The sequence below is a fragment of the Ictidomys tridecemlineatus genome, chromosome 8 (genome assembly GCF_052094955.1).
Source record: "Ictidomys tridecemlineatus isolate mIctTri1 chromosome 8, mIctTri1.hap1, whole genome shotgun sequence".
NCBI classification, from domain to species: Eukaryota; Metazoa; Chordata; class Mammalia; order Rodentia; family Sciuridae; genus Ictidomys; species Ictidomys tridecemlineatus.
Genome location: NC_135484.1, coordinates 53,227,245 through 53,253,234, shown reverse-complemented (window position 1 = coordinate 53,253,234; position 25,990 = coordinate 53,227,245). Strand labels below are relative to the sequence as shown.

At 42.4% G+C, this 25,990-nt stretch overlaps 1 protein-coding gene and 1 non-coding gene across 5 annotated transcripts; one reads left to right on the top strand and one right to left on the bottom strand.

Moving 5' to 3' along the window:
• Positions 1-197: 197 nt before the first annotated feature.
• Positions 198-20,078, bottom strand: Ddo (D-aspartate oxidase). Of its 4 annotated transcripts, XR_005732933.2 has the most exons (7): positions 19,972-20,078; positions 17,951-18,126; positions 14,006-14,114; positions 10,464-10,640; positions 1,949-2,084; positions 564-658; positions 198-477 (listed from the first exon to the last, which is right to left on the bottom strand). XR_005732933.2 is itself a non-coding variant. In XM_040283209.2 (6 exons), the coding sequence occupies exons 2-6, from the start codon at positions 18,120-18,122 to the stop codon at positions 620-622; spliced, it is 633 nt and encodes a 210-aa protein (XP_040139143.1). In that variant the 5' UTR covers positions 18,123-18,126; positions 19,972-20,078; the 3' UTR covers positions 198-619. The 4 variants fall into 4 exon arrangements, 2 of the variants coding, with proteins under 2 accessions (XP_040139143.1, XP_005330222.1); XR_005732932.2 differs by having other exon boundaries at positions 564-2,084; XM_040283209.2 differs by having other exon boundaries at positions 198-658.
• Trnaa-ggc (transfer RNA alanine (anticodon GGC)) lies at positions 2,309-2,381 on the top strand. The gene has a single exon. It is a non-coding gene; the product is annotated as a tRNA-Ala (tRNA).
• Positions 20,079-25,990: the final 5,912 nt, after the last annotated feature.

Sequence of the window (25,990 nt, the reverse complement as noted above, 5' to 3'; positions counted from 1 at the left end):
CCACCAAGTAGGTTATAGCTTTCATATTCTAATCATTTCACTTCTGAATATTCTTCATTATCTCACACATGAACTTTTGGGGAATAACTCATAAATATAATACAAGGTATCCAAATGGGAAATGAAGGAGTTAAATTATCCCTGCTTATCCATGGCCTATTATATGCAGAAAACGCAAAACAACTTACCAAAAATAGTTAAAACTAATAAATGAATTTATTAATCTATAGGATACAAAATCAACTTACAAAAACTTAGTACAATTTTTATATGCCACTAATGACCTTGCTGAAAATAAAATTAAGAAAAAAATAGGTTATTGAATACATGGGCACCTCTGCGCCTCCAGCAAAATGTTCTTTTCAAACAAAGTCAGATGCAAAAGCTCAATGAGCAAAGAAAGTCAAATTGGAAAAATGCTTGGAGCTTTCTCTTTTCCACATTTTCATGGCCAACTCCATGTCTCCCCCAGGATATCTAAAATAGAATTTATTATCACTTAATATAAGACATTACCCCCAAAGTTAAAAGAAAATTTATTTCTTCTTCTTAATCTTCCTCACCTTGATGACTAGCACCTTCTTTTCCATCCACGAAAGCCAAAAACACTCCTGAAGATTCATAATACACACAGACACATTAAAGGATCCGAATATACCTGAGACCAAAAGCCAGGTTAAATTTATTTAACTCAGAAATTCTAAAACTCATTTTATGACACATATTCCCCTCTTCCTCCTTACTTTTTAAAGATTGAAAAATACTTTTTGGCTATATTTCATTCAGAATGATTAGTTTATCTCAATTAGCAAATTAGCTCTTTGGATGCATATATCATTCAATATTCAAAAATGCTGGGGCAAGGTGAACCGTTCAGGCTGGCTGCCAATCATGTGTGGTAATGAAGCACACAACCCTTGGGTGATAGGCCCCAGGCAGCTACGGAATTGATGCCACATCCATGGGCAACCGCATCTGTCTTCCACCACCATTACCAGCAGAGGGGAAGGAAAGGTTGCCAAGTCCTAACAGAAATCATGCTTTGTCTTCAGTAAAATGTACCAAGTCTGCAGCGGATGATCACCATGTCATTTTATTTAGAGGAATTATAATGTTCACTTGGCTATAACCTTGGAGGATTGTGAGCAGCTCTGCAATCGACAAGGACTTTTTTCCATATATTATCTCCTCTTGTGGATTTATGAGCCAAAAGATATCAAAATACCTGCAACTTCTGGCTTTCCTATAAATTAGTATAGATCCTTGAATATTAGATCCCCAAATGATCTTAGCCTACAAAACAAGTATTTTTTTTTTAAACTGAAATAGTTCTGTGCCCTGTGTTGTTAGCACTAGACTTCCTAAGTGTATGGATACATGCTGCATCTTTTCTAATTCTGAAAACAAAGACTGTCTAATTAAGCTTTCATGAAATGGAAAAGTTATTTGAACCTGTTCTGGAACTTAAATTGTGCTTTGATCAATAGTGGGGTTATTTGCTGTTTTTTCATGTCATCTATAGCTTTGATGTAGGAGACGGGGTCCTGTGGGTCTGGATACACTCGCTGACCAGTCTGGCAGCCTCCATAGCAGAACCCCAGTGCACTGAGATGCCCCCACTCCCGTGGCCATAGTGGTGGACCACAGGCAACCTCTGTCCCCCGTGGGCTAGGAGCTCTTTCTGCAGCCGCACGCCTGGCCTGACGGGCCTCAAGCCCACCTTCTCCTTTGTGATACAGGCTCTGTGGAGGGAGGGCTCCAGCACACAACACCGGGAGAAAATATCTCTGCTAATCTGTGCATCTGGGGACAAATTCCAGTCTCCTTTCTGCCTAGTTCCACCCAGGGTTACATGGAAGGCACCAGGGTAAATATATGTCAGCCCACTCCCATCTCGGATAAAATGCTTCACCCAGGGGGCCTGAACTTGGAGCACTTGGCCCCTTACAGGGGAAATCGTTGAGTCTCCTGCAAGCTGTCGGCTTCCCAGGCCTGTGCAGTTGACCACGATGTCAAAGGACGGCTGAAGCTCCCACAGGTTTTCCAGTCGTCTGGTGAGTAGCAGGCCTCCGCTTTCTTTTATCCTAGAGAGAAGAGACCATGGAGTGAGCCTCAGCAGCCCCCTGCTCAGTCACTTCCAGGAAGTGGACAGAGACACAGGAACAAAAGAGATGTGGTGATCTGATGGACAAACACAGCAACTTCAAATTTTAGCCATCCACAGCGAGATGCGTTACATCTTGGAAACTAGGGATTCCCAAGGTTGATTTTAAGTGAAAACCTATTTCAAAGAATGCACCACAGGGTTGGAGATGTAGTTTAGTTGGTAGAGTGTTTGCCTGGCATGCACAAGGCCCTGGGTTCAATCCCCAGCACCCCCCCGCCCCCACCCACACACACACAAAAGCACAACAAAGGAAATGATGTTCCTTGCCATCTTTATATTTTGTAGAGTTCCTGTGTCATTCCAGATGCAAAATAAATACCAAGCTGATCTGGTATTTTACATACCCATTTGTTGTTTATACCATTCATTTAACACCTTAATTTACTGTCTTCTTTTTATTATTAGTTGTTCAAAACATTACATAGTTCTTGACATATCATATTTCATACATTAGATTCAAGTTGGTTATGAACTCCCATTTTTACCCTATATACAGATTGCAGAATCACATCGGTTACACATCCACGTTTTTACATAGTGCCATACTAGTGTCTGTTGTATTCTGTTGCCTTTCCTATCCTCTACTATCCCTCCTCCCCTTCCCTCCCCTCCCATCTTCTCTCTCTACCCCATCTACTGTAATTCATTTCTCTCCCTTGTTTTTTTTTACCCTTTCCCCTCACTTCCTCTTATATGTAATTTTGTATAATAATGAGGGTCTCCTTCCATTTCCATGCAATTTCCCTTCTCCCTTTCCCTCCCACCTCTGGTCCCTGTTTAATGTTAATGTTCTTATGCTCTTACTCCCTGCTCTGTTCTTACTTCCTGCTCTGTTCTTAGTTGCTCTCCTTATATCAAAGAAGACATTTGGCATTTGTTTTTTAGGGATTGGCTAGCTTCACTTAGCATAATCTGCTCTAATGCCTAAATTTACTGTCTTAAACATTATATCTCATATTGTTAACCCTTGCATGTCCCTTGGTATCAGTCTGTCCTCCATCATTACATGGTTGGTCCTGGGGTCACGTATACTCTCTCCTCCCCACTTTTATGTCTACAGGGATTTCAGCACAAGAGGAACACAAAATATTTGCAGCTGATGGACTTAATTACAATTGTGGTCAATAATTTTTTGAGCAATCATATCAATAATGAAAAGAAATGGTTTATCTAGATTATAATGATAATTTTTAAATTGTGGTAACATACATAGAACATAAAATTGACCCATTTTTAAGTACACGATTCAGTGGCATTAACCACATGCACCTTGCAGTGCTCCTACCACCACCATCCATAACAGAACTCTGTTCATTCTGCAGAACGGAAACTCTGTAGCCATTAAGCAATAACTCCCTATAATCTTGTCATCTTAATCTTAATCCCTCATAATCCTATAATCTTATTCATAGGTCACTCGTAGAATATAGAAGATTTAATATAAAAGACTCAGCAGTTCTGTTCAACAGGTTCAAGTTGAATATCTAGAAGCGAGGCAATGCTAAGAGGGACAAAAAGCGGGTGAGGCACGGTGTTCTTCCTCAAGGGCTGACAGTGTAAATAACTGGCAGAAGAAAGTTCTAAACACACACACACACACACACACACACACACACACACACACACAGACCTCCCCATTGGATCTCTTTCACTGGAGAATCCTAACAAGTACGAGGTGATAGGGTATCACACACACACACACACACACCTCCTCATTGGATCTCTTTCACTGGAGAATCCTAACAAGTACAAGGTTATCACCTTGTACTTAAAGGTGATAACCTTGTACTTGTATCGTAAAAGCATCCTCTCTCTACAACTGCTACAATTCCAGCACATTCCAGGGAGAATGTGGAAAGAGATGCTACCAGCAATGAAGGGCCAGTGCTTATTCTCTCCTCCTGCTCCTGAGAGAGCAGAAGTGGCCATGCCGGCATTTCTGCCTTCAAAGTCAGATAAACAGGTTTCATGAGATGGAAAGCATAAGAAAAGACAGAGACTTTCAGAGCACAAAGAAGACGTGGGTGAAACCATGTGAATCATGGCATCGTTTGGCCCCTGGTTTTAATTGAGCCAGAAGGGACTCTTTAAAAGTGATTCTAGTGTTTCGTCCCCACATCCTAGTTGGAAAGTTCAGCTGAAAATTGTACCAAATTGTAGAAAATTGGCCTCTGACACTGGTTCCCGTTTCCAGAAAATGCGGCAAATTGATGAGGGTGGCACATTGCTGCAAAAGTGCCCTACAGACCCTGACCCCAACAGCTCAGCTGTAAAACAGCATCTTATGCAGTGGGTTCCAACTTATCTGCAGAGACCCGTCTCCTTCCCCTCATCCCCACACTCCCTCCCTCACAGAGATCACTGAAGTGTCTCCACGGAGCCATTTGAAGAACATTCGAAAACTCTGGATTAGATTTGTTTATTATTCAACAAATATTTGCAGAGCACTCTGCTAGGCAGGTAGGACAAAAGGCTGCCTCTTGCTCTAAGATGATGTGACCCCGTAGTACACTTCCCATTCAACACAAGTAGTCATCTCCAGCACCAGTGCCCCCAAAAGGCAGAATTTAATTAACTTCTGGTCGCTGGCATTTTTACCCTACGCATCCTCATTTGTTATTCTGAAAAATCGGTTACACAATATGTCCTTGACCTGAGAAAGCCACCTGAGAAAGCTAAAAGAAAGAATCTGGCCAAAACCCACACTTCACAGCCACAGAGAACGAATAAAACCTTTGGTGTGACTAAAGTGGTTAAAAGTGAGAGAATGAGTCCAGGGCTTTGTTTTTAATTTTTTTTTAGTTTTTAGTTTAGTTTTGTATTGTTTTAGTAAAAAAAAAAAAAAAAAAAAAAAGGGGAAAAAATCTCATAGATAAAAAGTATTTAATGCAGCAGATTTTATGGGCACAAGTTTTCAGCTATCTCAGTGGAACAGTTTGAGGGCTTCGATTGTTTTTTAAGTGTTTAATGAGAGGTGAGTATTTTCAAAGGTGAAATCACTCTGTAAAGCTTTTCACCTCTAACGCTAGGATAGAAAGAAAAGTAAACTGGGATTTTACTTGTGACAATACTGAACAACACATTGCCATGTGTTTATAAGTCTTTATAAAGCAGATACCAAGAAAAATCTTTAAGGAAGAGTATAGAGGAGCTCTACCCTTTAGCTTATCAAATTCTCTAAGCTGTAATCCTTCCTCCATAATGTGGGAATAATAATACTTCAGAGGCTCATTGTGAAAATTAAATGAGACACCATCTGGTGAAGGTCTGACACAATGCTCAACACATTGCAGTTGTTCAATAAACCATTTTTTATAAGAAAAATAAAGGGCTTAGGGCTTTGTTTTGCCACTGTAAAATATAAGACCTGCTGTGCCATCTTTGAGGATATTGGCCCTTCGCAACTATACAGCATTTAGGTTTAATTATGGCATCACATTAAAAAAAAGTTTTATCATTATTTGAATGTTATCTGAATCATCATCTGATCACTTTTTAAATGTTATCTTAGTTTTGCTCTTATTTTAATAGATTATAGGTTCCATGTGTTAATGTTTGGACACGATGTTCTGTGCTCCAGTCACCCTGGTTAGAATTCAGAATTATTATCCTAATTTAGGGAAATAAGAGACCTTATCAGTCTTGAGACCGAAGCAAATTTCTTAAGGTCACTAGATTTGTTTCCTTAGCCATAAACTAGGGGTAAGAATACATTGTTCACATAGTTGTTATGTTATATAAGAATCCCACAAATGCAAATGTTTTTCTCTTCTATTTCAATAGTCCCCTGCAGGAAGCTGCTGATGAAAGACCAGTCCCTAACTGGAGATTCCCTGTATGGTCAGATGGATGGGCTATTGGAAGGCCCTGTCAAGCTTTATGTGCGGAGTCCCCTCCTTGTCTCTCAGGAAACTTCCTGAATATGCGAAGAGACTGGTCATCTTTACACGGTTGCAATGTGATCACCCAGCAATGACCAGTCATAATTACACATCCCACCAGTACATAGGAGGAAACTGTCCTTGAAGCTCAATGCTAACTTTGCTGACCAAGAATCTAAAAAGGTGACTTTCATGACCAGGTGAGGTAGCTATTTGATATGACATGGTTGGGGGTATAAGAAACTAGGTGACTTTCCTCTTGGGGTGTCCTGCAACTAAGCAAGATCTTATCCTAGAGAAAGAAGGAATACTATTGTCCCAACCTCCCACAAGGATATAGGAGCTCAGCTTGGTAAATAGCCCCAACCCAATGTCCTCTGGTCTTTACCCTCAAACATAAAAATGCCTGTTTTTGCCAAGCCTAACAGTCAGCCTCCAGCTGCATAGCATCAGCCTGATCATGATATGGGAGGTGACAGGCAAGGACTCTTCCCTTCACTCTCTGAAAGTTTCAGAAAAGCGGGAGACTGTGTTGGGTGTGGTTGACCACGATGGGTTCGCTCAGTACTTCTACCTCCCTCCCCCCACCTCCCACCTCCATCCTCCATCCTCTCTGTACTCTTGGAACTAGAGGCAATCCCCACCTCCCACCTTCCATTCCTTGTTCTGATGACAAGGGAACCTGGGGGCGGGGCACTAAGCAGGAGGTGGGGCTCTGCTGAAGAAGCAACCTTGAGGACAGTGGGGACCAGGAGTCACAGCCTAGGCAGAACTAAACCAGCAGAGACAACACAGTGACCTGGAATGCGCAGGCTAGGACCCACTGGCTGAAACTTAGAACCCAATTGTTTTGTAACTAAATGAATAGAAAGTGGACAAAAGTTGGTTTTGTCACTTAAAATTTCTAAATGGCTTCCAATTTGGCCAAAGGTAGACATTTTAACTCTACTTTTGAGACAGACTGCACCCAATTTTGAGAATATTATCCACATAGGCCTCAGGCTTATGCAAATATAAAGTGAAAACTCCCTCCTTTGGATCTAAGCCCAAGCTGGGGAGAGAAGGTTGCTCCTCTGGAGACCAGAGGCTTGGGAAACTCTGCCATGTGGCTCAGCCCAGGAGGAAGGAAGGTGGCATCATACCCTTCCCCCGCTGGCCTCCCAGGCTGACTCACATCCTCCCTTAGAGGTTGAGGGCCCCAGTGATTAGAGAACTGGTGAGGCCCCAGCAGGGCTGCTTGGAGCCAGGGCTTCAGAGCTGGAGAGGGACATTCCTCTCCAATAGCACGTGAAGCCAGCTCCACTCTGACCCCAGGAAGGACTAGCCCCTACCAAGGTGCCTCTAGATCCTCAAGTTAGTTGAAATGAGAAAAAGAGCAAGGTTTCAAGTCACTGTGTGAAGATGGGTTGCAGAGGGGAGGTGAGAACCACTGAGGGACTTGGAAGCCACTGCTGAAGACACAGAAAGATGCAAAGATGGCTGGCACCAGGATCAAGGACCTAGATGGAGGATGGGAAGGGAAGGGCTGACTGTGAATCAGTGACATGTGGCAACTGTATTAAATGTAGCCAGGTGGCATGCATTGGGCATGTATAATTAGATGTATGTAGTGAATTTTTAAAATTACTCCCTGATTTCCACCTAAAGAATAACACCTTATGAATAGTGATCAGAAGATTAAAAATGTTAAGTCTAAGTCTATTAGTCCAAAATCAAGAAAACTAATTTAAGATCTCAATTTGCAAACAATACTATGCATATAGACTTACAGAAGAAACAGACCCTGTTTCTTTAAGGCAACACTTAATGTAGCTATGTTCAACATAACTGACCATAGTTAAGAGTTTTAAAATGTATTTTAATTTCCCAGTGCAACTAAATGTGCATGGTGTCATTTTGACCTGACCAGCTTACCTCATCTAATGACCACAGTCCTCACTGGTCCTCTGCTATGACTTCTCCAACAAAATAAATCATATTTAATTTCACACTTCTCTGAATACACATCCTGGCCTTGTCAACTCTGTACTCATATCAAATACTTCAAAATCCCATTCAGGCACAGAACAGCCTCTAGCGCCTTCAAGGAAGGGAACATGACTGAGACCAGGGCTTTTACAGCCAGGTTGGTCCTGGAGGGGAGTGGCCATGCACCCCCTGGTCCATCTAGCTGGTGAGGCTGTGGGAAGAAATTCACCTCTGCAGCTGCATAGGTTGGGTTAGCTACCTAAGCCCTAGTGGAAGGCCCAAGGGTTACTGCACCTCACACAGCCTCCATCCATTCCCTAGGAACCTCATAGCCATCATGAGAAAAAAAAAAAAAAAAAAAGCATTGTCCTTTTTCCACCTTCTTGCATAATGCCCTCTCACCCCAGCCTTAGCTAATCAGGGACTGCTCCCATTCCACCCTGTGTCTGGGGCCTTTTGCCTCCAATTCCACTCAGGAATAGTGGGGGAGAGGGGGCAGAGGAGACGGGGAGAAGAGGAAGGAAATCCCTAGGGTGAAAAATGCATAGGGGCACTGGAATAGGCTGTGCTCTGACCACCTAGTTTATATTGAGCAGGAGGAATGCAGGTGATACGCACTGAAACAGACTTTCACAAGTCAGATGTATAAGGCCGGCACAACCTATCTCAGTGCTGATGTACAGTACAGGTACCTACTTCTATAAGCTGTGGAGGAAGTCACAGGAATCAGGGTAGGTGGGAGAGCACAGGGCACAGAAGAAAAAGATGGGAAACAGAGCATCATCCCAGAGAGAGGCCTTAGCAGAGAGTAGGAGGGAGGTGTGGGGGAGTTCAGCCTGGTCAGTGCTGTGGTCAGCACAGGCCTTGGGAGGCAGCCTGCCAAGTGGCAAGCTCCCAGGAAAGGGCCACCCTGATTTCTGGTTGTCATCAAAGGCAGGATGACTCTGGTCCTCGCAGGATAATTGATTTAGGTCGGCTGCCTAGTGGAAGAGTTACTGCTGCTATGATTCATTTCCTGGACAGAGCAAGTAAAAAACAGCAGAATTCAATGCCACTGTCCAAAGATATAAAATATGACCTGCATGGGTGACTAAACCTCTGAGGATATTTTGTTTGTTGGTTTGTTCTAGAAATTAAAGGGCCTTGTTTGAGCAGCCGATGATCTCTTCTGTTCTTTGAAAAACACTCAAGATCTAAGTAGTAATAAAATAATATACGTTTCCTGGGAGCAGATGTAATTTCAGGAGGAAGGTGCTGAGGTAGAAACCATTGCTGTAGGGCTTACCAAGTGAAATGCTCATTTTTGAGTCAGAACACTGAAAGCTAAACACTTACATTGTGTGGAAGAGGCGTAGGAGGCAACAAAATACACTCTGAGTGTGAAGAACAGGCAGGGATTGTATGGCTGCCCATCTGGGTCTGCCCCTGGGAGGCATGTGGGTGGCAGCCCACAGAGTGAGGCCCAGGCACCCACCCCTCACCACCACCTGCCCTGCCTCCCCAGGCTAAAATCCTCACCATAAAATGCTTATCTTGGCCTGAGAGTCCCTTCCCTGCAAAGGCTCCCCTGGGAGCAAATGGGACATGTGGCCTTCTTCCTCCACCATGTTGGCCATCTGGCCAAATGCCAGGCATGTACACATTCCAAAATCCAGAAAAAAAAAAATTCAAAATGCTTCTGGTCCCCAGAATTTCAGATAAGGGATATTCAACCTGTACACAGACTTGGGAACCAAAAGAACCTATTTTTCACAACAATTAATGTGTCTGTAATGTTCAAAATGAATGAAAAAAGAGATTTATTAATATATTTTTAAAAAAATACATTCTTGATGTATTTTCTAACAAGAAGTCCTGAAAACCAGGCCAAAATGCAAGTTCAAGGTATTAAGGGCTGAACTTAGTCAGTAAGTAATTACATAATTGGATATACCCTCAATTTTAGAGTTTTTACTCATAACAAAAGAAAATAATGAAGCCTATTTTTTTACTGCAAATGAGAAAAATTCAAAAATAAGTTCTAATAAGCATAAGATATTCTCATCCAAAAAAACTAAAGTAAATCATATTCCTTTATAACTGAAAAGTAGTAACCAAATTTCTCCATTTTTACAGCACAGGAAACTAAGATACTACTTCAGTAAAGTGGTTTTACCTGGGAGTCAGAAGGACAGGGGACAAATTGGGCATGAGCATCACAGTGCATGCTGTAACCCCATAAAACACATTAATTACTGTGTGCATGGTGTGAACTTGGTCCTTGTGACTGAAACACAGTCTTCAGACTGTTTTACAAAGCTCCAGACATTGGTGAGTGGCAAGACACAATGTAAAAGAGTCGGAGAGGGCCCAGAGAATTTCCAATGTGTGTTTGCTGGATAGCTATGAATTTACTTATGGCTGTGACAGACGAAGGAAGCAATCTTACAAGAGCCATTTCAACCCACCTTTTCTCCAACCAGGAGAGGTAAACAGAGGTTTCACATTTCAGGGTTGTAAAAGCCTGACCAAACACATGTTGAGGGAATTTCTTCAGCTCAGCCTCTGTCATCTTTCGAAATCCCAGAACCACATCAGCCCAGAATGGCACTTCTTCCGCAGGAATGCTCCGAAATATCTGCCAACTCAAACATAGTAGACAGAAATTTTTCCTGAAATTCTGCAAAATAATTTATTTCCAGTAAACTCTATGTGACATTCTCTAAAGCACTTAAACCATTTTCTTTCTGTAATCACAAAGAGAAAAGATCTATTCTTTCATTCTCTTGGGTTCAGATAACTAAGTAACTAAATTTCAAATGGTCATGGTTGGAAGAATAAAACATTTTAGAAGTAACCTTCTGGGCCAAGAGTTTAACTTAGTGGCAGAGGTCCTGGGTTCAATCCCTAGCACCACAAATAAATCAACGATAAAAAAATGTCTTTTGAAGACTGAATTTAATTCACTTTTTCTAAAATGCTTTTAAGCCCAGATTTTCTGTCTTCTTATGACCATGATTTTTTGAAGAAAGGTTTTTCTGTTGTGCACAATGCTTTACATAAATATAGTAAGCAAAATGTCAAAAGTTTCAAGGCTAGCTGTGGTTTTGAAAAAAATATCTGAATTGCAATAATTTGCACCCCTGCTTCTGGCACACTATGAGTGCAAATTATGGGTTAAGTTTTAGGCCATCAAGTTTAGCTCTAGGACTAGAGAGAAATCCGGGTCCTGTTTAGGAGTCCTGGTAGGTCACAGAGTGGTTGGGGCTGATAAGCCTGGAATGATATTTGTTGCTAACAAGAAGCTTGAAATAGTGTTACCAATAGCTGTTGCATATATGTTTACATTTATAAATATCGAGTTGTTTCCATCAGTAAATACAACCATCATTGCTCTAAAATACCAAAGAAATATAAACTTAGAGCTGTTGATGTGGTCCTTTTCCTGTGTCATTCTGTATGCTCCCTCTGGACTGGAAAGAGTCCACAGCTCCACTACCATCTGCAGGCCAAACACTCAGAGGGCTACACCTCTAATCTTGCTGTCTCTCTCCTGAGCTCCCAAAACACATAAAGACCCATGTTCATGTTGCTTACACCTCATTATTTTAATCTGCTAGATCTCTCTCTCTCTCTCTCTCTCTCTCTCTCTCTCTCACACACACACACACACACACACACACACACACACACACACACACACTCTTTCCCCATTGTTTCCCAACTCAGAAAATGGCACCTATCTACACGGACATTTATGACATTTATGCCAGAAACCCAGAATCATCCTTGATTTTCTTTCTCCCCTCACCCACCCCATGCCATCAACCATCAAATCTCACCATATCTCCCAAATTATTCCTAAAATCCATCTACTCTCTGTCCCTGTTATCAAACTTAATCTATCCAACCATCATCTATCTTCCCACAAGTCCATCATCCATTCTACAGATAAAATACTTTTTTTTGGCACCAGGAATTGGACCAGGAACACTTAACCACTGAGCCACATCCCATCCCACATCCCCACATCCCCAGCTCTTTTTTTTTTTTTTTTTAGACATGATCTCACTAAGTTTCTTAGGGCCTCACTAAGTTGTTGAGGCTGGCTGGCTTTGAACTTGCCATAATCCTGCCCCAGCCTCCTGAGCCACGGGTATTACAGGCCTGTACCACCATGCCTGGCCAGAAGAAATACTTTGAAATGCAAATATGATGGGTTACTTCAATGTGTAAAATCCCTCAGTGACTCCCCATGGCCCTGGACTTTCTTCAGTCCCTCCAACAAACCAGAATTGCCCAGGATTCAGGTCCGTGTGCTGTTCCCTCTACCTGGAATATTCTCTGTCTCCCATCTTGTCTCTGCCTCATTCACCTCTAAATATCACCAGACTAACTTAACACTCATCCTGAGGGCCTCAGACAGAACACTTTCTTTTGCATTGTTTCTTATACTTTCCCAGAGACTTGTACTCTTACCTTACCCACTCAGGTCTCATTTGTAACTCATTATATTTAGTATATTCCCTGCTGACCATAAGGGCAGAACTGTATCTGTCTTCCTTAAAAATCTACTTCACACCTATTTATTATGCATCTATGATATGCCAAGAAGAATTACCAAATTGTTCATTACTATGTCCCCGATTCCTAGGAAAGCACTTGGTGATTGCTGAATAAGTCATTTTGAAGGAAAGAATAAAGCTATATACTTATACCAAAGATGCACAGGACATTTGTAAAGTCTTACCCTTGAAAGGACATAAGAATTGTGGGCGTGGCTGTTTCCAAAAAGTACTGAGAGCCAGAGGTCGTGAATTGGGCTGGTTCATATTAGTTTTGGACAAAAATAAAGTAAGACCGTAACTCATGAGGCTAATTTTTCTATGCAGTTCATTGACTGGTCCTGGAGATGGAGAAGAAACAATCCATAGCTTGATAGAGAAGCAAAAGCTGCTATTTTGGGTAGGGGCTTTTGGAAAATTAGTCATGTTGACATCATCCTAGGGTTTCTATGGTGAGAGAAGGCAAGAAGAAGAAAAGGATAGAAATAATCCAGATAGAGGAGTCTACACAGGAGAAAATGTCAGCAAGAAACCTGACATAAGAGAGATGGGCAATTTTTTCAACAGTCATAATGGTACAAAGATGCAAAGGTTTTGAGAATTAGTAAAAGGTCTTAGCCTTTCTGTAGGCTAGGCTGTAGGGCATGAACTGTGTCTGTCCCACAGGACAACACAGACAACATGTCTTCTGTCACACAATGACATCAAGACAAAATAAAAGGGAGAGAATGCTTTGTGACCTTCATTTAGGAGGATATTGTAAGTCATTGTTATATTTACAGTGCTTAGTTTGTGTTAGAAATGTTAAATAGGATTCATTTTTAAACTTTCATTTAATTTTGCATGCCTCCTAAAATCAGATATTCAAAATCAAATAAAGGTGTGCTGACTATTTCAGAAATACTTTTTTCTTCTCCCAAATGGTACTTGGAAAGAAAATTTCAGTGACTGCAAAACTTGCTCCTTTGGAACATCTCATTCTCTAAGGACACCAAGTAAATAAGATGTCCCTCTATATTTTGCTTCTACACACAGTGTCACACTTGTTGGCTTTCCAGCAGCCATACCATCCCCACATAACCCAAATTTGGGGTTACCTGCTATGTAGACTTTCTTGTTTGTTTCTGGTTTGGGGGGCTTGGTTGTTTAGTGTGGGGAAGGGCATATTTCCAAATCACTTCATATTCTCTGAGAAAACTCAAAAAAGCTTTTGTAATGAGAAACTGTTAATAGTCAGTTATAGTTTAAAAAAAATCGAATACTATAACTTGTCTTTCTCGCATTCCTTTGAGTGAGGACTAGAATGTTCTTTCTAAATCCTCCCACCCTTTCTAAATCCTCAGCGCTCTGCTCACAGCAAAGATTCGATAAATATTTTATGTTGAACTCTAGTATCTGCCCAGATTATTCTCATTTCTAAAATAACTTCACATTCTTTCTCTTACCCTGACACCAGATGAACACCAGCATCTGCAGCTTCCGCAGAACAGGCAATTGCGTACAGGTGATCAAAGGTGTCTTGAAACCACCGCTTCAGTGTATGGATGGGTGTGTCTGTAGCCATGGAGAAAAGCAATGAGGAATAGAAAAGAAAATGATGATAGCAGCATTGTTCTGATAAGCTCCTTTCTAGAAACTGGGGGAGGGGGAACAGGGAGCCAGGAAGGAGCATTAGTTAAAGTTCCCCATGGTGTTGGAGGATGTGTCAGTGACCAGAGCTTTGGATGCTGACACATGCTATCCAAACCTGCTCACAGAATGATTAATCATCAGAGGAGGAACAAGCCAATTGGCCAAAGCTCAGACATGAGAGCCAGCTGGAATATACCTTGGGCACAAGGTATATTTCCAAGGTCATTGAAGTGTCCATAGCCAGACTGAGCTGAAATGAGTTAATAGCTGAGGAATCCAGCTGGCCAAAGAGTGGAGACAATAGGAGAAAGGACTGAGGCTCTCCTTCCTGGAGGCTAAAAATAAGATGGATAACTGGGCGTGTCTGGGGGGCCCAGGTCAACCAGGACAGAAAACGGACTACATGACAATGGAAAGTCCCAAAGGCCTGCCTCATGGAGGTGAGCTCCTCAGGCCAGATTTCTCTACCAGTTAACCTCCACACCATGGAGTCATGGACCAGCTCAGGTTAGCATTCCCAAGGTCAGCAGGGTGTGGGGGACCACACCATCCCCCAGGCATCCCTGCTAGAGCACAGGAGGTTGCATCTGGGTCCAGCTTTTGGAACAGTGCCAGGCCTGTCATAAAAGAAACAAGAGGCATGGTTTGAGGCCAACAAACACTGTGTCCAGTGTAGGTACAGAGAGCCAGCACAATCCAAAGGACAGAAACCTTAACTGTGGTGGAGTGTCAGGACATTTGATTCCTGTGGAAGGGTCATGAGGGAATGTTCAGGATCAGGCCAGAGACCAGGGAACAGTAATGGCAAGGGTCCACTATCAATAGCCACAGAGGACATGTGGAAACTGAGGCAAACAGAATATCGGGTGGGCTCTGCTTAAAGAAGGATCCCTGGAAATCACAGAATAGACGGAAAGGCCCTTGACGACATCATGCTTCTCAGTAAAAGGTCACGGAGAGCAAATCAGCCACAGGATTTTTAAATAATCCACTTGTTATAGAGCCAATAGATATTTCTTTAATAGTAGATCTACACTGTCTTCATTAAACATGTGCCTATGCCAACTCAACACTGTATTCTAAGATTGTAGGCGAGGGTTGCTGATTTAAAAATAGCAAAGTGGGCTGGGACTGTGGTTCAGTGGTACAGCACTCGCCTAGCATATGTAAGGCACTGAGTTCGAGCCTCAGCACCATATAAAGATAAACAAATAAAGGTATTGTCCATCTACAACTAAAAAATAAATATATTAAAAAAATTAAAATGGCAAAGAAATAAATGATAAGCTGCAGAGAGAGCTATGGGGGACCTTGTTGTGGTTTGGATCTTAAATGTCCCCCAAAGGCTCATTTGTGAAAGTCTTTGTGGGTGATTGGATCATGGGAGTCCTGACCTCATGAACGGATTAATCCATTTATGGATTCATAGTAATGGGTTTGGTGGGAGAGGCTTTGTTATAAAAGCAAGTTCTCTCTTCTTTCTGCCCTCCCTGAGGTGAGCAGCTCTATCATGTGGCTCCCTGCCAAGATACTTTTTGCTTTGTCACAGGCCCAGAGTGATGGGGCCAAGCAACTGAAACCATGACCTAAAATAAAACTTTCCACATTTAAGTTGATTATGTCAGATATTTTTGTCACAGTGATGGAAATCTTAGTAACACTGACCTCCGTTGAAGTATCCCCAATGATCTATGTCAATATAGAAGACTTCTGTTGAAATGAATCTCCCATTCCCATCCCAAACCTTAAAAAACAAAATAGCAACTGAGATTCACATGCTGCAGAAGTTATCCCAAAAGAACAGATAATTCCAAATGAACAGGAGTTAAGCAAATCTGATAATCTGACTCAAATTCAAGTGCTAGTAAAACAAAACTGTAGCTGGAATGGCAGGAATAACAGCAAATGCTGATAGAATCCTGACTGTGGGCCAGACTCTCTTCTGAATACCTACACACTCACTCGTTTCTCATAATAACACTACAGGATAGGTATGGTCCCCATATGGTATTGACATTTACTACTAGGGCTGATGTGAATCATGGGAAGAATCCCAAAGAGAGGATCAAAGTTTTTATGTAGCAACACTAGAGAGAGACCCCAGTGCAGATACCCAGACACCCAGCCATGTTATAATAGAAATAAAAAATTCAATAGTAAGGCAAAATTGAGAAAATCTTCTAGAAAATGAGTAAAATAAAAAGAAAGGAACATAGAAACAGGGATGGGGAGAATAAAAGATCTGGGAGACCAAGAGCAAGAGGCTCTCTAATAGCAATTCCAAAAAGAGAGGTAAAGTCATCAAAGGGAAGGAAACTAACAACTGAGTAACTCAAAATGTGGACTGAAAAATATGAGCTTCAGGATTAAAAGGACAGGGAGATTTTCATATTCCAAATTGCTAGGTTTTATAATTGTTATGGCTTATGTGTGAGGTGTCCCCCAAACGCTCATGTATAAGACAATGCAAGAAAGTTTAGAGGAGAAAGGATTGGGTTTTACTACCCTTAATCAATCAAATGATGGGATTGAGTGATAATTGAAGGCAGATGGGGTGTGGACAGAGGAGGTGGGACTTTGGGGGCATGGCTTTCAGGTATATATTTGTATTTGGCAAGTGGAGATAATCTCTCTCTCTCTCTCTCTCTCTCTCTCTCTCTCTCTCTCTCCCCCTCCCTCCCTCCCTCCCCCTCCTCTCCGTCTCCCTCTCTTCCTCCCCCTCTCCCTCTCTCTCTCCCTCCTGATCATCATGTGAGCTGCTTCCCTCTGCCCCCTTCTTCCTCCATGTTGCTCTGCCTCACATGGAGACCCAAGGAACAGAGCCTGCTGTCCTGGGACCGAGCTTGAAACTGTGAGCCCTCAAATGAACTTTTCCTCCTCTACAACTGTTCTTGTCAGGTCTTTGAGTCACAGCCGCAAAAAATCTGACTGAAATAGAAATCAATCTTATATAAACTATTTGACTACTTAAACTATGGGTATGGATAACTTTGATAAAAATATAAAAGGGAAAAAGAGAAGTGAGGAAAAGGAAACTGAGTATGAACCTTATTAGCTGCAAAGGAATTTGGGTTTCTAATGATCATTCCCCACTCCCATTTCACATGAAGAAAACAAAATGGAAAGGAAACATGGACATGTGCAAAAATTAGTGCATCTTCAAGCCTAAATCCATATTGACTGGTTGCTTTTATACTGGCTTAGAAGGTGGGAGAGTTTGAGTCCTGTTACTAGTAGATTCTGAAATGATGGCTATTACTGGTATCAGTGTCAAGACTTAGAGTCATCAATTATGCAGTTTTTAGTGCTGCTCATTTACTTTTGCTCTCCATCTTCTGGGAACCTTGTAGAATTCCATCTCCTGGTCTCTTGCAGAGGGGTGAGGGCATGTGAATAGCTCTGCCAATGAGCTGCCATCAGAACTGAAAGTCACTTCCTGGCTGTGTTTGATCACAGAGGTAAGACCCTCTGGAGCTCTCTTGCCCCCGAGTCCTAGGACAATCAGAGTGATGCCTAGGTTATCAGTTTAGGTCCCTGGGATAAACTGAATCCTTACTGAGGCTCAATGGAGGTTCAGTGTGAGCTGCTGATATTCAGAGATTGTTTGGTTCTGCCCATAACTGAGCCCTTCCCAACAGATGAACATATAGGACATTAAAATTGCACATGACGCTGACACACACAGCTAGCCTTCTTGGTGGACAGAATTCCATTAACCTCCCTCATATCTGAAAGAGGAGCTCAAGTCCCTCTCTCACCTGGATAAATATGAGGAATAAGCATCCCGGCCGCCACATCACTGGTGGTATCTGGAGTAAATTTGTCTGAGATGACGGTGATGGAGCATCCAGGAACCAGTTTGGAAATGCATACGGCAGTGGAAAGCCCTATCACACCTGCTCCAACGACTGCAATCCGTGCTGTGTCCATGGGCCTGTGAGGAAGGAAATGTGGGCTGCACACCTATTTGGTAGATTATTCTCTCTAGATGAAGTTTGATCCTAGGTTCTTTCCCTAGTTCAGTAGTCTCTCAGAATAAGACCAATAAACACAATAAATTGTGTTTCTTGTGGGATAAAGTGAAAATACTTGTAAACTCTCTTTCTATTAAATAATGGGGTCTAGACAACAAGGTCTCCTTGGGCATTCAGATACTAGTGTAAAATCAACCTGGGCTAGCCTTTAGCACACACCAACAGTAAATTAGGCTGTGTCTTGGGGGAAATTTCTGCTCATTCTGCCCTTTCGTGAACCATGGTCCCCTATGGGGAAGACCAGGAAAGGTTGGTGAGGTCAGCGAGACAAGAAAAGCAACAGGGCTTCAGTCTTTGTTCCTGAATCCCATCTCATCCCCAGGAGCAGTCATGAAAGGGCAAGACTCCAAAGCAATTTAGAACTTAACTTCTGTTCTTTGCAGATCTGTTTTGAACAAAAACAACATTGCAGGGAGTTTGAGCACTGAGCTCATTACTTCTCTCCCATCTTCATTTCTCCTAGAAGCCCACCCTCCCTCGCCCTTCACTGCCAGTGTCCTGCCTACTCCCTACTCCAGCTTGGCCCTCGCCCCTGGGCCTGAACCACCTCCTTGGACAATATGCTTTCAAGATAAGGGAACCTGGGTTCCTGTCTGGACTTGGTCCTGGGCTGGTCCTAGAACCTGGGTAGTGGCCTGTGGCCTCAACTCCCTTATCTATAAAATAGATCAAATTCTCATTGGTTCCCTCAGGTGGTGAATAAGAGAGGCCCACCAAGGCTGTCTTCCAAAGGGGCTTTTGGGAGGATGCGCATGGAAACACAGGAGGCCCACATCCCACAGCCTGAGCTGGGCATCCTGAAGCTGGAGCTAAGAGTGGCTGAGGATCCAGCGCTTTCTCACCCCCGGCTCTGGGCAGCACGATCCCATAGCACCATGCTCCCCTATCAGCCTCCCTGCCCACCTTGGCTTCCCTGTTCTTCTAGCCACATCTGCTTCTGCTGACTAACTCTCTATGTCAGGCTCAAGTTCAAACTCCAGAAAGAGAAAAAAAACAATTGTTCCAGTTGATCATTGCCACCCCTGTTGGCAACATTCTGGCACCAAGCAAGCTGATCAGGCTAAATCAGGCTAAATTTTCCTTTGGCATAATCACTTTTCTCGTCCAAAGAGAAATGGCCAGGGTATCTGTCACATGGCACAAACCATGGCTACCTCAGATAGAGGTTCACCTTTGCTCAGGAGGGGCTGTGGGCAGAGAAATCTTTGTGGGACCCTGCTGTCAGTGGTCTCGCTGAATTTCCTGGCTCTGAAGGTTTTTCACACTATGACCATTTAAAGCCCTCCAGTGAGGTTAATTTAAAGTCAGTGAGGTTAATTGTGTGTCTACACATGTCCAAGGTCATCAGTCAACTTCATGTGTGGGCTGTCCAAGAAGGAGCAGTACTGCTAGGAACGACAGAGGCAGTGCAGTAGGAAAGGCTGAGGAATGTAGCCCTGTGCACGTCGCCCGGCCTGGTGAAAGAAGGCAGTCGCCAATGTCCTTCCTAGCTTTGCTATTTCACACTGGCACCCCCTATCCAGTAACTTTCTCAAAATAGTTCCAACAAATTAAGAGGGAAAAGTCATCAGTGGCTAAGGATAACCAGCTGTCAGAGGGAAGAGGAGTGAGCCAGCAAGATAGAGCATGTCCTGGTATAGTCACCTTTCAATCCCTGTCCCCTGACCCCCGCTAAGACGCAGCCCCAAATTCCCAGGGTGTGGACAGAACCGACCCCTGAGCCAGAAGCAGGAAGATTCAAGTACCTGTCTCTGAAAAGCAGCCTTTCAGCCCACTGAAGGCTCTGACACCAAAACTTGTTTTCCAGTGACTGCTTGGTCTAGTGCCCTGAGACACTGAGGGAAAGCAAGACTGCTTCTCATTGGGGAATTATTAAGGACATTCCTTCTAATCTTACTTGCCATTGGTCCATGTAACTGTGTGTCACTGATTCCCCACCCAGGAGAAATGAGCAGGTGATCTCATCTTGTAAGCTCTGCAGAGCTGGGTCTCTGCCAAGACCCCAGGGGGATGGTGCGCCCTCAGCAGCCCTCCCTGTTTGGTTCACAAGCTCTCCGTCTCACTGCCAGCCTGAGATTTTGCCAAATGACTGATGTGTGCGGTAAATAACGGTGGCTGTGCAGCCTCCAGCAAGTTCCAGCCAGAAGCAAACACCCGTTATCTCACTGGGCTGCCCAAGGGGTGCCTGGCTCCGCTAGTCAGCCGTGGAGGGTGATGGGAGAAGGGGGTGAGGGGAGTACAATCTTAATGTGATCACTAAGATGCCAGACAACCCGGTGGCAGCTAGAAAACTGATTCCGAAAAGCATATTGGACAGAACTCAAATATTTAAAGAAGGGAGCCAGTGTACACTGTGTGCTAGGCACTGGGAACTCTGCATTCAGGTTTATTTCCAGGGAGGCAATTTGATGAATCAAAAACTGGATAATAATGTTTTAACTAATATAGAATATTAAGTATTAGCCTTACACTAGACAATATATAAAATAACTTCCTGTGCAGTAGGAACTATTATTACTCTCCCCACTCCACAGACAAGTATATTGAGGGTCCAAGACGAAAAGAAAGGGCCCAGGGTCTCTTAGGTAGTAAATTCCATTCCAAGCATCAGATTCCAAGGTCCAAGCTCTTCATCAGTGCATGCACTTTGGTGTCAGGAATCCTGTCTGTCTTACCTTAAATGAGCCACCTAATTTAAGAATTTGTTTTCCCCTCTGATAATTGGAATTGAACTAAGATTTCCCTTGCAAGAGCATCTGATGAGTTAAGCTATGTAAAATTCTTTATAAGATGGTCTTAAAGATAGAGGGGGGAAAACAGTTTATCTTCTTTCACTCTCAATACTTTCACACAGTCACTCAATACAGAACATTGCTGTGATCAGATGTGTGGGGTGGTTTCTCCACACACCACGCAATCGATTCTGCAGATTCTCCAGCAGTCACCAGCTGGGTTGTTCCCTAATTCAATTCAATTCAATTTGGATACTTTCTACCTAGAGATAGCCTCAGATTTCACAGGTTGAGGGCTCAGTCCCCAGGACAAGCCCCCATCACACACACACACACACACACACACACACACACACACACACACACTTCAGATGCCAATTGCAAATTTCAAGGGTTGCCCTATGACCCTCTGACCATTTATTAGGGTTCCCACAATGCCCTCCTCAAGTTCAAATAATTTGCTCAAGATGTTCAAAGACTCAGGGAAGCACTATTTGTGTTGACTAGTTCATTACAAAGGATGCAGATGAACAGCCAGGTGGTAGAGATACATGGGGAAAGGTTCACAGAGACTCTTGGCCTTTCTAAGCACAGCATCCTCCAGGAACCTATGTGTTCAGCTATCTAGAAACTTCACCACACTGTCCTTTTGGGGTCTTATGAAGGCTTCTTTACTTAGGCATGGTTGATCACCATTCATGGATAACCATTGGCTATCAGCTCAACCTTTGGCCCCTCTCCCCTCTGTGGAGGTTGAAGGTTGGGGCTTAAAGGGTAGACCCCTAACAAGTGTTGGTCTTTTCTGTAACCAGCCCCCAACCTAAAGCTACCTAGGCACCTTTGTCCACCTATCAGCTCATTAGCATACAAAAGACACTCTTATCACTGCAAAGATTGCAAGGGTTTTAGGATCTGTGTGTCTAGGATAAAGACCAAATATATATTTCACAATATCACAGGCAGTGTCCTTATTTTATTGAGCACTACTACAAAATCAATCAAGAAAATATACAGAGCAGTCCCTCGGCCCAAGGCACACTTCAAGAGCTGTTAGAGATTTAGGGTTTTCTAAGATGGTATTTTCTCCCTCCAGTACAAGGCAGAGCGAGACAGCCCTCTAATTAATAGCTGAGCTGTGCTCTCGCAAGGGACAGGAGCCATCCAGGGGGGAGGATGGGAAGTTGGAAAGTCCCAAAGAATTAGTGGCTTGGAGGGACAAAGAAGAGGAAAGAGAAAGATCTCCTGTTACCTCTGAGGGTATTCATTCAGCAAAGAATTGAAGAACAGGACACAGAGATAGCAAGCAAAATATAGATTTATTGCAAAGGCAACAGAGATACAGAGAGAGGCTTCTAAGAGAAGGGGCCCCAAAGCTGGGAATCCAATGGGGAGATTTTGGCGTGTTCTTTTTATGGTCTCTGGAATGTCTTCCTCTCCTTATCTCTTCCCCTGTCCACACACTCCTCACTATTCTTGATTGGTGCCCGCTCTGTCCACACATTTTTTAGTTTTTCTATTGGATCCCCCACTTAGGAACGTGAGTACAGAAGTGTCTGTCTGATTGGGTCTCCCCTGTGGGTCCAGGAGCACTTTCATCAAGTAGGAAGTTGACCTCATAAGAAGACCCTCTCTATGCTTCTTTGTTCTGGCCTTGCCCCTGACCCCCTCAATGGCCATCCTGCCCTGGTTGCCTAAGCTGCCTCACTCCAGAGGGGGGATAGTGTGAAGAAATCCACAGGCCAGAAGAACAAAGTAAGCTGAGGAAAGGGTGGGAGGCACCCATGGAAGTGTGTGCAGGGGCAGTGTGTGGCAGTGCGGGCACTCTGGCTAGGTTGGAGGACTGCATTTGGAAAGGAGTGGGAGCCATGGAAGATAACTAGAGGGTCCCGCCTTCCTCCTGCAAGTCAGTGCTCTACTTTCCTCTTAAAAGCAAGAAAAGGAGGAACCATTTAGTTAGAAATGAAAACCAGAAAGAAAGTGGTATAAGACTAATGGGTCTTCTATTTTTGTTCATCACTACAGAGCAGTAGCAATGTAACTTGAATGGCAGGTCATTCAGTAAACTGATGGGGGAACCAACTTAAGTATCATTGAGGATAAGAGCTATAAAAGGGACTTTAGAGGCTATACAGAGGGATCTAATTTTTTTTTTTTATAAGTGAGTGGCTGAGGTCCAAAGAGTTGAAATATTCTGCTTGAAACTACAGGGGAGCTCAGCTTTGTATTTTTCTCCAACAATATTTCAGAAGATTTTTTGACCTTGGCCTGCAGAGACCTCCAAAGCCTCACCCCTGCAGTGTAGGTAGGGCCTCCCACCTGCCCAACCTCTTCTCTGCTCCCCAGGAGTGTTAATGTGGTGTGTAGACCTTCCCAATATGTCCATTGCCAGTGAATGAAAGGTCTCCAACCAATGGGACTTGTAGTCTTCAGAAAGCTATTGAAGAAGCAAGGTTCAGGAACCTTGCCTCAGAAATAGGTTGGGGAGGAATTTGGGAAGAGGCAGGAAAGGAGTGAGCTGAGGACATCTCACACGGATATGTTGGCTAGTAGCCCTTATTCCAGACTCAGAAGTAAAGGGCAGAGCCTATCATTGAACTCTTTCCTCCTTGTGAACTAAGACTTTCAGGACTTACTTATTCGGACATCCATAAAAACCTCTAGGATTGGTACCTGTCAGGGTGGGTGAGCTCAGAGAGAGGAGGAAATGAGTGTTAACAACTAATTGACTTAGATACCTAGACATTCCCTGTAAAATAGTGTTGCATTGTGGATTTTGGAGATAAAAATAACAGCCATTACTTGATTACTGGCAAATTCAAATAAGACAACAAACACCCACAATTCCCAGACACTCCACTGAGGGAAGTTTGCAAAGACTATGACTTCCATTTGTAATCTTATATAATAAAATATATCTCTTTGCCATATACAAGAATTTATTAAGTATACCTTGACACACATCATTTTACAGAATGAACCTTTTGCCTTTAGTATGCTCTTTGATAGGAACAACAACAACAACAAAAAAAAACCAGGTAACCCTCTCCAAAGTCATCATTGAATTGAACGTAATCTAAGCATATATTGAATTTGAACAGTATGCCTTTTTAACAGTTATTCTTGGAAGCAAAGTCAGCATTTGTAAGATATGACATTTATACAGTTTCAAAAGCCCTCTGTAAAAATATATACATATTTAGAATCAAGAAAAGGAAAAAATGCCTAAAGCCACTTGGATGCCATCTGAGAGGTGGGGAAATGTGATAGAAAAAAAAAGAAATGGGCAAAGACAGTGGTCTTAGCTGATTGCAATGAATATGTCTTACTTTTATAAAATTTTATAAAAATTTATGCCCAAATGAACCCACTACTAAGGACCCTTATAAGAACTGAAGTTAATGCTTCATTAGCCTCATGGTTAGTCTTCCCTGCAGCTTTCATGGGCCCAAAGTAACCATCAGTGCATATATAAATTGCAAAGTCCACAAAGGAGGAATCAATGTACATAAAGGGCAAAGTCAATGCAGGAGAGTGACTGTATGATGGAACTCTGAGCAGAGTAGGCTCCAAATGCTCATTGGCCAAGATCAAGACTAGACAGAGGACACCTATCATACTCTCACTGATAAGGTGGTGGAATAGTGTACAGAGTTTGGAGAATATCTGCTCTGTGCAGAGGCATGTAGTGATGTAGACATGTTATTTCATGTAATCTTCACATAAAAGACATTTTATTAGGATCCTGAATTTTCAAATAAAAAGACTAGAGGTAAAGAGAGGTTGATTTACTTTTGTAGAGGATTAAAGGGAGAACTTTTTAAATCCCAGGCCTTCACTGCTTCACATACTTCACTGCTTGTCAAGGTCAAGTTAGTTAACCTCAGTTAAATAGGTCTGAGTAACAAGGTTGTCAACCTGAAGTTTATCTACTTTTTGTGGTCTAGTCTCTGAAATTTCCAATGCTGGAGCAAAGTACTCCTTGAAATATTTACAGAGACACACCTGATGTGCTATGGCTAAGTTCCAGCTATTACAGATTATAGCATCACTATTTTCCAAGTATAAAGTCAAAAGGCTGCACATTCTAAGAAATGCTCTAGCAGAAAATTATGTTTGGCTTCTGCATAATGAATATTTGCTCACTGTTAAAATGAAAAGACATTAAAGAAAAAAATATTTTTCAATTAAAAACACTTTATCAAGTTGCTAGATATAAGATTAACATACAAAAGTGAAACAAACTTCTTTATGTTAACCATATGTATTTAGAAAATGTTGTTATTAAAAGTTTGGCACCTGTTGAGGAAGTTTATACCTAGGAATAAATCCAACCAAAAATATGCCTGACCTTTGTGGAAACATATTAAAACATATTATTATTATGTTTTATATAATCATTAAAACATATTAAAATACACAATAATCAAGCTATGGAACCAATGTAGGTGTCCTTCAACAGATGAATGGATTAAGAAAATATCATATATACTAGTCAGCCATAAAGAAGAATGAAATTATGGCATTTGCCAGTCAATGGATGGAACTGGGGACTATCATGATAAGCGAAATGAGCCAATCCCAAAAAAACAAAGGGTGAATGTTCTGATATGTGGATACTAACTCACAACAAGGGCAGGTGGGGAGGGGAAGAATAGAAGTCCAGTGGATTAGACAAAGGGGAACCAAGGGAAGGGAGTGGGGAGGGGAATAGGAAGGACAATAGAATGAATCGGACATAACTTTCCTATGCTTGTATTTGAGTACACCACCAGGGTGATGCCACATCATGTACAATCACAAGAATAGGATCCTGATTAGAATAAATTATACTCCATGTATGTATAATATGGCAAAACATTCTACTGTCATGCATCTCTAAAGACAACAAATAAAAAATATATTAAAGATGACCCAAGTGAACAAAGATAAACCATAATCGTAGATAGAAGAGTCAATAGCAGAATAAAGGGTAAATTTTCCCTAAGATAATCAAAAAACTCAATTCGGGCTGAAAGCATGACTTGATGAGTTT